Source organism: Athalia rosae, chromosome 3 (assembly GCF_917208135.1).
Source record: "Athalia rosae chromosome 3, iyAthRosa1.1, whole genome shotgun sequence".
Taxonomy (NCBI): Eukaryota; Metazoa; Arthropoda; class Insecta; order Hymenoptera; family Athaliidae; genus Athalia; species Athalia rosae.
Window position 1 is genome coordinate 8,536,046 of NC_064028.1, and position 12,034 is coordinate 8,548,079.

The 12,034-nt window shown below is 40.2% G+C and overlaps 2 protein-coding genes across 2 annotated transcripts; both read left to right on the plus strand.

The window, feature by feature from the left end:
* Positions 1 to 21: 21 nt before the first annotated feature.
* Positions 22 to 1,547, plus strand: LOC125500182. Its single transcript, XM_048651852.1, has 4 exons — positions 22 to 213; positions 269 to 418; positions 497 to 860; positions 945 to 1,547. The coding sequence occupies exons 1-4, from the start codon at positions 68 to 70 to the stop codon at positions 1,545 to 1,547; spliced, it is 1,263 nt and encodes a 420-aa protein (XP_048507809.1). The 5' UTR covers positions 22 to 67.
* A 1,625-nt stretch (positions 1,548 to 3,172) lies between these two features.
* Positions 3,173 to 5,340, plus strand: LOC125500390. The gene is made up of 4 exons (XM_048653295.1): positions 3,173 to 3,712; positions 3,857 to 4,052; positions 4,214 to 4,421; positions 4,536 to 5,340. The coding sequence occupies exons 2-4, from the start codon at positions 3,862 to 3,864 to the stop codon at positions 4,737 to 4,739; spliced, it is 603 nt and encodes a 200-aa protein (XP_048509252.1). The 5' UTR covers positions 3,173 to 3,712; positions 3,857 to 3,861; the 3' UTR covers positions 4,740 to 5,340.
* Positions 5,341 to 12,034: the final 6,694 nt, after the last annotated feature.

Below are 12,034 nucleotides of genomic sequence, written 5' to 3' on the forward strand. Positions count from 1 at the left end.
ACAGTTACGAGTCTATATATAGGAGAAGAAGCTGGTGGTCTGGTCATTTAGATGAAAGCCCGTAGAGATGAGGTTCCAGCTTCTCATTTTGACCCTCTCAACTGGACTTGTGGCACCTGCTAGTTTACCGGAAATTACGGGTTACGCAAAAGTGACTAAGAATGGCGAAGAAGCCGACAAAAGTCACGGCGGACCACTCAGCTGGATCATGAGGTATGTGCATTACAATTTGAAGATTTTCAAGTTTCCAATATCACTTGTTCTCAAGGACCTTCAACCCCAACGCAACGAAAGTACCGGAAGTTATCGAGGGAAGAAGCGGTTCGGACATCAGCATAACGGTTTCACCTGTCTACGTTCCTCCGAAAATTCCGGAACTCCACAAAGGCGAAGCGGTCGATTATCCGACGACCAAAAGGTGAGCCATTCGGCCGAATCCTTCGATCTCGACCGGGGATCAATACATATCTCTATCGATTACCTCTTTTCCCCCCAGATATTCGACGCTCGACGAAGAAATGATCGCTCATTTAGACGCCAAGGCTGCGGGTAGATCGAGACCGGCCCAAGACAGATTTCACCCTCCAGCGTCCTTCCAGCACGACGTAGCTCACGCGAACGCAGCTAGATTGCAGCAAATGGCGGGAGGCGGTAGCAGCAGCGGGGGCGGCAGTTCCTCCCCATCTTCGTCCGCTCCTGCGGGATCTGCTTCAAATTCGTTCGGTCCAAGTGCGGGATATTCTTCACCGGTTTTCCCAGGAAGCTACGACTACAAACCACCGAGTTTCGTCGACGTCAAACCATCCGCCGTGATACCGTCCTCCGTGGAGAGTTTTTCAGCGCCCGATTCATTTCCAAAGGTAATTGAGGAAAGCGGGAGAAAATCGATGAGAATTAACCGAGTAGTTTGTCATTGGCTCACGTCATTTTTTTCTATCCCACAGAGTCCCAGTTCTTACGATTCGTTCGGGCCATCGCCGGGGTCTTACGGCCCCCCGGCGGATTATCCTGATCCGGAGTCGCACGACCACGACCACGATCACGATACCGAAATCACCAAGGAGCTTCACAGTTCGAACTACGGATCTGGACCAATTTATGGTGGCTCGGTACCTCCGAAGCCTGTAGAATATGCCGGTCACTTCGACCGTCCATCTTTCGTAGACGATCCTTACATCCACGATCACGATCACGATCACGACTACCACCATGATATCATTTACGATCATTTACCCGACGATCACACGACACCTCCTCCGGAAATGATGGACCAACGACTGAGCAAACGACCTTACTCGTACTACTACATCGGAAAGAAATTGTGGTACATTCCACTTTACTTCAGTATATATTTCATCATCTACATCGCGGCGTTGATTCTGAAGAGCATTGCCAGGCACAAGATAAATTTTCCGTCGACCCTCGCTGCTGCCGCAGCTGGAAACAGCAGGAGCGTCAAATCGAATGAAGGTCCCGGGTGGCTCGATATGACCGTCAAAGTTCTGGAAGGCATCGAGACCGCAAGAAAGGCTTTCGGGAAGAATTGATGAAGTTTTTTTTTTTTCTCACGACCGACGATGTACCGAGGATTGAATTTGTTATCTTCGTACGGTCTAACGACAACACGAGAGGATAATAGATCAGGTTATTAGCGAATATCATCTCTTATTTTCCACTCCGAAAAGCCTTTTTGCGACCAATTCTTGGCTTGAAGAATTCTTCGCGATTCGGCTAAGTCGAGTAACATAAATGTAATATATTTATACGTATGTGGCCATATTTTTTGTACAGAATAAGTCTAGGTATGTGTTGAAAAAAAAGTATATATTTATAGATGAAAAATCTAATCATCTTTGTATCATATATGTATATGTATCGAAATAAAATTATTTACATAGCGGTATTCCGATCAGCATCTTTTTCATTGTCGTTTATATATACATATATGTATGCGTACAGCAGGTGAAAAAATTGAACAAAAATAAAAATAAAATTATCAACCGTCATTAAGGAATCGAAAAATTGGATTATGGATTGCCTAATTCGTGACCCAATTTCGTTAAGGTCTGTTACCCAAAGATATTGATATACGTGAATTTTAATTTTCGAAATAACCGCGCTGTTATTTGGACAACGTACGATGACGATGATGCGGATGACTGAGTACTCAGAGATGATGCTGTACGTATAACAGAACACGCGTCGTTGACGATTTGACGTCTGTTAAGAGTTCAGAGTCTTGCTGCTGGTGATTATCACCCTTGTTTAGAGTATTATTTCAACGGGACTTGGTTCAGATCGCTAATCGCCTGTTCTAACGTACTCTTTTTCAAATATGGAACACCTAACTGGTGGTAGCGCGAATCGATACGAAGCATTTTATTTATTTACTACACCTCGGACGATCGCGGATGGCACAGAACCGATTGATAATTCGTTCGACAAACTTTTCGAAATTTACCATAGATTCCAAAGGCAATAAAAATCAGTCGCGATAATCTCGCGAAATACAAAGTGACAAGCGATACATCGCATCGCCGCAGTTCAATCTGTCGAGGGTCTAAATTTTTTTTTGACATTTTTCACACGGAAAGAAGTTAAAAAATGAAAACATGCGGTGCTCTGTATGAATTATAAATCGTATGTGGGATCTGTTAAAACTTTAGTAACTGGACAATTGGGTCGGAATAAAAAAAGAACGGAGGCTCCTGCAGCAGTGAAAAGTATACGGTGGCTATGTTTAAACAGCGGAAAGTTTTAAAACGCAGTCTGGAATGTTTGAATGGAAACGAATTGAGCCAACAAAAATTTAGAGCAGTAGCAGTTCCCATAATGATGTTTGATTTTCTCATTTCATCCTTAGCCCGATAAAGCGATCTTCGGGCCGAAAACGGAGGGGGAAAAATAGTATGTCATTAAATAGAATTCCAAATTCGAAGATTTTTACGATTCGGTTTTCTCTCTCATCGAGGACTCGCTGTCAGAGTATGAACCAAAGAAAAAACCGATCGTAAGAAAAAATACAGCTCGACGGTGCATTTGACGCATTTCTGTCAAAGATGAAGCGATTTTTCTTCTCTTTTTTATCTCGTCCAAGTCGCAACGATGACCACGAAATTGTTAATTGATCTTTTCCTGCGCTACTGATGATTTGAAATTTTTTTTCTTAACGTGCATATCGGTCAATTATATCTACGAAAGGCGCGCATATAAGTCGGTAGGACTCGTTGAATTTGTAACAATTAGGATATTTAACACCAATTGGTTGTTTACCTAACGTTTCTTGTGATACAGTTACCGAAGGAGCGCGTAGAGCACGAAAAACGAGGCAAAGAGCGTCTTCTGCACCCTCGCCCACTGGGATGCTCAGTTCGATTTCAGATTTTCCCTAGAACACGTCCTTTCCGTTTCAAAATTAGTCCGCGTTATCCGCGGATTTAACAGCTGTGATAAAAAAAAAAGAAAAGAAAATAACGAACGGTCGTAAGAATAAGAAGAAAAGTCAATTGAATGTTATGCGGATATCGAAATACGAAGAAAGTTAAAATGCTTCATAACTAAAAAAACTTCTACTTCGATTTATCTCGTTCGAGTGCTTCGGATGCTTTTTTTTTCACATTATAATTTGTAAAAGCAAATACCAAGCTTGGAAGTGCTCGGAAAAATAAATCAAATATTTTGTCGTATTGAAAAACAAACAAGTTTTATCTAGGTGAGTAAGTTTCGAAACCATTATTCAACTTTTTCCAGAGAGATATACAGATATTTCCTCTTCGTACCATTCGATAATTTAAAAAATTGATTCGTTGGTGTTTCATTGTTATTTTTATCTTTACATTTTTTCTTCACCGTCAAGTCAAAATGAGAGCGAAAATTCTGCACGAGTCTCTGCTCATCCTGATATTAGCATACCCTCTGATAACGTCGAGTGCGCCTACTACGGAAACGGAAATGGAATCGGTAACGGGAACGAGGGAACAAGAAGAAGAAGAAAGTCTAAGAACGACGACGGAAGTTAACTCAGCGGTCGCTACGACTGCCCAGTACTTCCGGTACGGTTGAGATCATTTATTCAACATTCGAATGACACAATGTCCGTGTACCACGGTTCAATTCGTGAAACCGTAATCTGAGCTTCGTTAATATATTCCCGATTCGATTGTTCGTATTTCGAGTTTCACGTAGCAACGATAATCTCTTGCATAAATTACAGACAATCCCGAAGGTACCGACCCGGGGGTTACGAGAGAGGAGGTCACGATCACGACGACTACGATGACGTCCCCGACGTCCATCATGACGACATGCACGACCAGGACGATTCCAAGAACATGGTTGAAGAGGGAAAAGGCGATTACTTGGGTGGATATTATGACTTTCTGATAAACGAAGGGAGCTACAAATTCTGGGCTGTCTTTCAGGTACGTTCCCCATTGAAATTAAAAAAGAAACTTGGCATTTCGGATGTCTTTCGTTTTCGAAATCTTCAGATCTGATTATTTTTTTTTCTTTTCTTTTTCTTTTCGTTTATTCAGCTCGGGACGGCAGCTTTATTGATATACAGTGGTTTCGCCGCCGTTTACTTCGCCAAAGTAAATCCACCTGCTTCCGACGATTACGAGGATTATTTTTTCCGACGGCGTCGATCGGTGCAACCCCCTCAAGAGAGAACATTTTTGGGTTTAACTCCGGAAGCATTTCAGAGGATACTGGACGCCGTTGCAAGGGAATTTCACTGACGACCTGTCGGTAGCGCGATTATCATTCTATTATTTAATTATTTTTTCTTTAAATTATTTTAGTCAACGAAGCGGTAATAAACAGAGGAGAAAGAGAGAAGAATATTTTCGAAGCGATCGTAAAGATGCGCTATGATTTTCAAATAATTGAAATTGCTCACGCAGTCAGGATTGAATTGTCTTCGAAGTTGAGGCGTATATATAGGGTATTTAGGTATATCTGTACAATGTACGAAGACCGTGATGTGTGCAGGAAATTTTTCCGATTCGCGATATCGTGTGTCCACAATATCACGTCTGGTTCTAATTATCAGCAAGACGAATCGTAAATATTTCTTCTTATGAACTAATTAGGAACGATCTTGCATCCTTATACCTGTCGTGCAAGGTAGTTTTTACTTTGAATGAATAAAATCACCATTGTTATATCGTATAATCTATGGTACCACAACGTATATGAGAAATCGAAAAATTACGATACCATCTTATAAATATGTACTCGTCCTTTTTTTTTCTGGCGTACGTATAGAATTATAAGTATCGCGTAACCATTATATGCGTATAGTACACGCATTTTTGTTACGCCTTTGATGATGATGTATATACATTAATTACAATATTATACATTATATCGGGTGTGCCGAAAATACAGACAATAAAATTACCGAATCTTCCTATTTTTTTCAAATCGCTGATCGCGCACTATGTGCATCCGATCGGACTTCAGTTATTGTCGGTTATTCTGCAATTTTTCCGTTTGCATGTTTTCAGGAATTTTCGAAATCCGCTAACCAAATTGATCGATTCCATATACCGTGATTGATAATCACGGTTCACGTTGCTAAAATTCAACAATAAAATTACCTTAGAAAAGACGGAGACCGCCGATCTTTGATCGCTGTTACGCAGGTACGAACCACCTCAAGACTATCTTTTGTCGAGCTACCAGTGCCACTGCCTCGGCTCATGCGGCGCCATCTAACGCAATCGGTTAATATTTTTTTGTGCATTCGAAGAACGTTAATTAACAATGTCCGAACGACGAAAAATTTCGAATTTGAATTTCTACTTACTCACAGTCAAAATCTTGCTGGCTATCTCGCAATTGCCTCACAATATGACAATGACATCTGTAGAACGATGAATTTTAACTATTCAGTATCTGTAGCACGATATTTGAACAAGAAATCTGTGAATAAGTGGGATAAGAAAACTCCTAGACCGTCCAGAGAGAAATGACGATCGCCCGATCGTTGCTTGGCTCCCGCGTCAAAGCTGCGACCAATCGGCGAACTAGGCGTTCGGCGGCCGCATTTGAATGCGAAGAAATTGTTCGAACCAGATTGAAAAAATTCTAAAAACGATAATAAAACCCAAAATATGCCTTCATCCTTCCACTGAATAGATCAGAAATAAAATCACGCATCTAACCTGGGAAGTAATTGATTTTTCATCTGTAAAAGACAAAATGAACAAAAAGTAAATTGAGTATTAATTTTTTCTGGTCAATTTCAAAGAGCTGAATTCGATCCTACGTAATAATATTTTATTTCGATGTCGGTTGATTTTCCATTCAATTATATAGCCGAACTTGTGCCGCATCGGCTTTTCTATCACGTCGTTAGATATCGATTCCCTTTTGCTTTTTTTGTTTAACTTTTTTTTAATTTTTTTTTGTTTTTTTTTTTACTGCATGTGCAGTTCGTTATTTCTCAACGTCACCCGGTTCGATCGGGTAGGTATACTTGGAATTGGTCAAGTATAGCTATGTGTACATTAAAAGGAACCGCTAAATATTCAGCGGATTAAAGGGCAATAAAAAATATATGTATTGAAAAATGCCGCCCGATAAATCTACCGGAGCTGAAGGGTCGCTCGATGCAATATTATAGGTGCATATGTATGCTGCCGCAGTTGATCACATGAACTTATGCAGACTCGAATAACATATACATATACATATACATATAATTTATAGGTAATGTGTATACGCGCATGTAGGATTGTAGGTATCGAAATGCTATAGGTACAGGTTTATAATATACGAAGAGTATAACAACACATGTAAGTAGACGCGGCTCATTTTCGAAGCCCTCGAAGGCAAATTTTCTCGTCCGAGTCCGAGACGGGGTATACGGACCGTTCGTGTAAAGCAAATTCGCTGAAATAAAATCAGAGGAAATTAGCGGCGGCAATCGGAGAGAATCGCAAGCGGATATGACGATCGGTTGTGTACGAGATCGTCAAGAAAAAATCAGACGCGGCGCTACAAGGGAGCGAAAGAAAACGACCGAGTAGAATCGCGAGGAGGATACATTTCGCCGGAGTAATTTCGTCCCTTATCCTCTTTTATAAATTTCATACACCTTCGTTTATGCTTGACTCGATCGGTCCCGTGGCGAGAAATGCGCCTGGAGGACCCAGACCTGCGTTTCGAACGGTTCGGTTGTGAAGGAGAATCGGGTGTTCTATAGAGAATACTCGGTGCGCTGCCGCTGCCGTTGCTGCGTGCCGAACGATTTAAAAAAATAAAAATAGGTATATATTCTCAGAGATAAGCGCTAAGTATAGGGTTCGCGCGGATGCACCGCGACGATCGGGATCAACTGCGTCGTCTGCACGCGGTCTACTACATGACGCGAAAGGACCGCCCGAGGCTACCCCAATAACGTTCGATACGAACGGGAGGCGCGAGATACCGGGGAAAAATTTCAACTTCGAATACGTCAGAAGCTACGTGAATTTCAATTTTTTGACAAACGACTCACGCAAAGTCTACCGCGACGCGATAGTCGTCCTTTGTAATTCTTCTCTATCGATAGACCTTGAAAATTGAAAACGTGGTATATGCGCCAGGAAGGCGGCGACATACGTGTAAAAAAGAGTAAACGTTATCTCGATTTTATCAACACGGAAAAAGAAATGGCGATGAAATTTTCCTTCTCATCGTATTTTTCTGATTCGATATTTTGACAGACGGGATTACATTTACGGTAGCGGGATGCCGCGGTACCCGCGGAGAATCGTCGCAAGTCTAAAGAGAGGTTGACGCGAGGTAGGAAAGGGTTGGTAAAAGTTGTCCGGGTGATTATGACGGGAAAAACGTTGATGGAATGTCGAGGGAATTTGGTCGCATTCCTTCCCCTTGGAGAGCGGCAACTCTTGCCGGACGATTTAGACGCGGTTTTGAGTGGTTTGTAACCCTACACGTGCGCGCGTGTACGTTTGTATTGTATAGGAACCGTACGGCAAAATGAAGGACGTAAAGCCACGGCGAGGATTTTGATATCACGGATCGGACGAAGGGGATCCCGAGAGCCGATGAAAAACATTGAGAAATACCTAAAGTCATGCGTGCAGTGATATACTCGAGGCAAAATTAGGTATAGTGAGTGAAATCTATATAATACCGCGAAGCAAATCCTACGGAGTTGAGATGGCATCGGGTAGGACGCGAATGCAGCATCCAAATCAGATATGAACTCCGAGCGCTCGACAAATGCCAGTTTTTTGTCTCTCGATCCACTGCCGCCTCGCCCATTATATACGTTTTGTTTCCAACCTATTTAAGTGATCGTTGATTGTCATTTGTTCGATCTTCGACGTAACATTTTTTGCCATATATTCATCCGCCATTTACGGAGATCGATATTATATTCCGGCTCTAACTCATTTCTTACATTTTTTTTTCTTTCTTTTCTTTTGAAAAACTCACTTCCACGCATTTCGCCGTGCTACAAATGATCGGGTTCAAGAACTAGAATGCATTTTCACTTTCGGCATTGAAGCGAATTGAAATGATTTTGGTTTTTGGTGGAGCGAAGGACTTCGATCGACGAAAATGAATCCGAAAAAAAGTTCAATCTGAATGCGATAAATTCAAAACTGCAATGAAAGAACGTATATAGTACAGACAAAAAATAGAAAAGAAAAATTGAATACCTAAAAAATAAAGCACATCATAATCACTCTGCAAAATATACGTGGGAGAAACGGTATATTACACAGCCGTATAATCTATATAAATACAAAGGTATATATTACTCATGTATAAATATATATATTGAATACGTATATTACATGTGTCTGTTGAACGTGATAATAACGCGAATTGTAGGCATGCGAGAGAAAAGAGAATCGCGTAGATTTTCCAGAGTTACAGTCCGAATGTGAGAACAAAACGTATCTGCGAGTTGCACAGAACCAGCGGATTTAATTTCATTCTCTTCATCCTGCTCGTGATCTCATAAAATTATATGTAATAATGATATCAAGTATTTGAATCACTCAAGTATGTGTACCTACGCGGTTAACGATAATACCAGGTAAGATCTTATGGGGAATTTTTTCACCGACTAAAGTGAACGATTTGTTGTTGTGTTTTTTTTTTTTTTTTTTTTTCCTGTAATGATACTCCTCGCGAGATTCGTCATTCGGTCATCCTTTATAGAGGCAATAATTTCGAGACTTTGACCCGACATAATTACGTAGCTGTTACGGTGTCGAAAATGAATAATTACACGTAAAATATACAGCGCAAGTGTTGTTGAGCTGCCCCTCAATTTAATCGGATTGGTTTCGCGGCGTACACGTATAATATGTGGAATAACGAAACGAAATAGCTGATAAAATTAAGCGGTGAATTTCAAAGGTACGACGGATCGAAGATTCCGTACGAAAATTCCCATTTTATCGCGCCTATACATATGTATATTATGTGTCCGCGGTCGCCCGCAACGTCAATTATTCAAATGCTAATAATTGAAGAAAAAATGGTAATCCTCGGAGTAATTATATATTTACACCATCGCGCATAGTGTACGTACATATAATGTATACGAGCGCACGCACGCAATCTCGGGCGATATTGAAATACTAGGCTTTCGAGCCGTGGCACATAAAACGGAAAAAAATGCGTCAAGTGCAAGAGCGAACGCAAATGCGCGTTACATGCACGTTTACCTTATACGTATGTGACGTGCGCTGCAGAAGCCGTTCAAGAAATCGACAACTCGAACGATCGGTATCGCAGCTTATATCCAACTTATGCACTGTGGGAAACACACGCCGATCCATGCAGTTTGATGTTCACATACGGCGCATTTTATACCTGTTATCTTAATTCTCTTGTAGACTAGTAAAAACGGGAGTCACATTCCGGGTGATTTTTTTTTCTACATTTTTTGGTATTTTACCTACAGGTGTATATAGTTTGATATTCGACGGATTTTAATAGCATTATATCGTTAAAATCGTCAGATTTTTTTGGTATTATTACACAAGGTATTATACTAGCAGATTTATAGTCTACAATTCTACAATTGAATAGTTTCACACACTGTCCCGAGCTATTTGATTTTACTGTTAGTCATGCAGTGCACATAGCAGTGTGCCTCGACCTCTATAATTCAGGGCTGCTGTGCGTACGAAGTTGACCTAGAAGATTTACGTAATGAAAATTTTCCTGAATTGAATCACCGCAAGCTGCGTACATACAGCCATTAAACCATATTGTAAATAATTTAATTAGAATTATCTCGTCATAATCAGAGATTATAAAAATTCTGTTCAAGTTTCAACCGAATGAATAACTTCGTTAACTCGATATTAATTATAAATATAACTAAAAGTTTCATTAACTCGCGGCTTAATTTCACATGGCATAAAAATTCTTCATCCCATGGCACCCCCGTTAATTTGGGTCTGAAAATAATCTTTCATTGTTTTTTTTTTTTTTTTTTTTTCGGTTAACCTTTGTGTGAATGTTTTCGAGATGTGTATGAAATGAATAAATAAAATCGATTCATTGAAGTAACATAAATATTATACCAATCCGAATGTAAATATAGCATTTACAAACAGCCGGTCCCATATATAGGTTCAAATTGTTCGAATATTATCCTTAAATACATGTACGTGTATATGTATATACATGGCGTATATAAAATATATATATATATAGATAGATATACATAATAATAATTGTCGTGAGTTGGACGACGTGAGAAAACCGGACCGTCTCGCGGTCATTGGCTGTGTAGTTCACTGCCATAGAGCGAGTTGCAGAGCGAGAGAAAGAGAGAGAGAGAGAGCCGGGATCGGGAGGAAGAGAAGGATCGAGAAGGCGAGAGAGCGAGTGAGAAGGACGAAAAAATAACGACCCGAAAAAAACAAATAATGAAATCAAGAAACTGTGCGCGCCGCGCAGGAACGGCAGGTACATACGGCGCATAGAACGATATACACCAATGTGGGTTCATATACGCGCATGCATAGCGATTAAGTTCGACGCAGGGATATACGTTAATTCGTCTAGTCGGATTCCGAAACTGTTCATTGTCATCTCCGAAGTTATAAAACAGCTTCATAGGTCTCAGAATCCAATCGAACGGATTTATAAAGTATAAGGACCTAGAGCACGTGTAGCTCACAGTCGGAAACCGGGATTGCAGGCTTTTAGGCGCTCGCGGCGCGCGATGTGGTGGGGCGTCGATGGTGCTCGCTTATGCAGGCGTCGAAGTCTCCGGAGTTCACTCCGTGCACACGCGTTCAATTCTCTCGCTCGCGTTACGTTAATTGAGATTTAAGGGCCGCATATCATGAACAATTAGGACGTACAAAATTAACACTTTTTTTGCTGACTTTTCTTTTCTTTTGTCGCATTATACGTCTGCACTCATCCATAAAAGTATATGCATAGGCCTGTACGAGTATAATCTAATGAAATTTCTCAAGAAAAAAGAGAAAAAAAAAAAAATAATTTTAAATGAACGAAAATTAAATGGAGTAGGTACATCATATGTGTACTCTTTAAAGTATACTATATGGGTAGTAAACCGTAATGACGGTATTAAAATAATCATCAGTTTCCCGTGTTCTATATGTAGTTCAAGATTTCAATCTCATGTATGCGTTTCATATGATACCTTTTTTTTTTTTGTTTCATTTAATTTCTTCATGTTCGTTCTCAAATTGAACTGTAGTCACATGTATTATTATAAAATAATTTCGTCTGTAAATTGGTTCACGTCCCTGCAGAATATTATTTCGTGACGATGTTTTAGGAGCCTATAAATTTGCATGTGTGCGCAAATAACACATCACGCTATTTAGATACTTTATAGACTCGAATAAAAATTCTGCCCAGTTCGCAGAGATCAAAAAACTATGTTTATAACGAGATTGATTTTTTTTTTATCTTTTCAAGTTTATATAATAAAATCAATGGGTATGCGATAACGGGGTATTTGAGATTTGCAAATATATAACAAGGACGTAAGGATATTTAGCTGTAT

Excerpts from the sequence above, each read along its gene's own strand:
- LOC125500182 (XM_048651852.1), top strand. The coding sequence starts at position 68 with ATGAGGTTCCAGCTTCTCATTTTGACCCTCTCAACTGGACTTGTGGCA. Across the intron at positions 214-268 it reads CCACTCAGCTGGATCATGAG|GACCTTCAACCCCAACGCAA; the intron begins GTATGTGCATTA and ends CTTGTTCTCAAG. Across the intron at positions 419-496 it reads GATTATCCGACGACCAAAAG|ATATTCGACGCTCGACGAAG; the intron begins GTGAGCCATTCG and ends TTTTCCCCCCAG.
- LOC125500390 (XM_048653295.1), top strand. The coding sequence starts at position 3,862 with ATGAGAGCGAAAATTCTGCACGAGTCTCTGCTCATCCTGATATTAGCA. Across the intron at positions 4,053-4,213 it reads ACGACTGCCCAGTACTTCCG|ACAATCCCGAAGGTACCGAC; the intron begins GTACGGTTGAGA and ends CATAAATTACAG. Across the intron at positions 4,422-4,535 it reads AATTCTGGGCTGTCTTTCAG|CTCGGGACGGCAGCTTTATT; the intron begins GTACGTTCCCCA and ends TCGTTTATTCAG.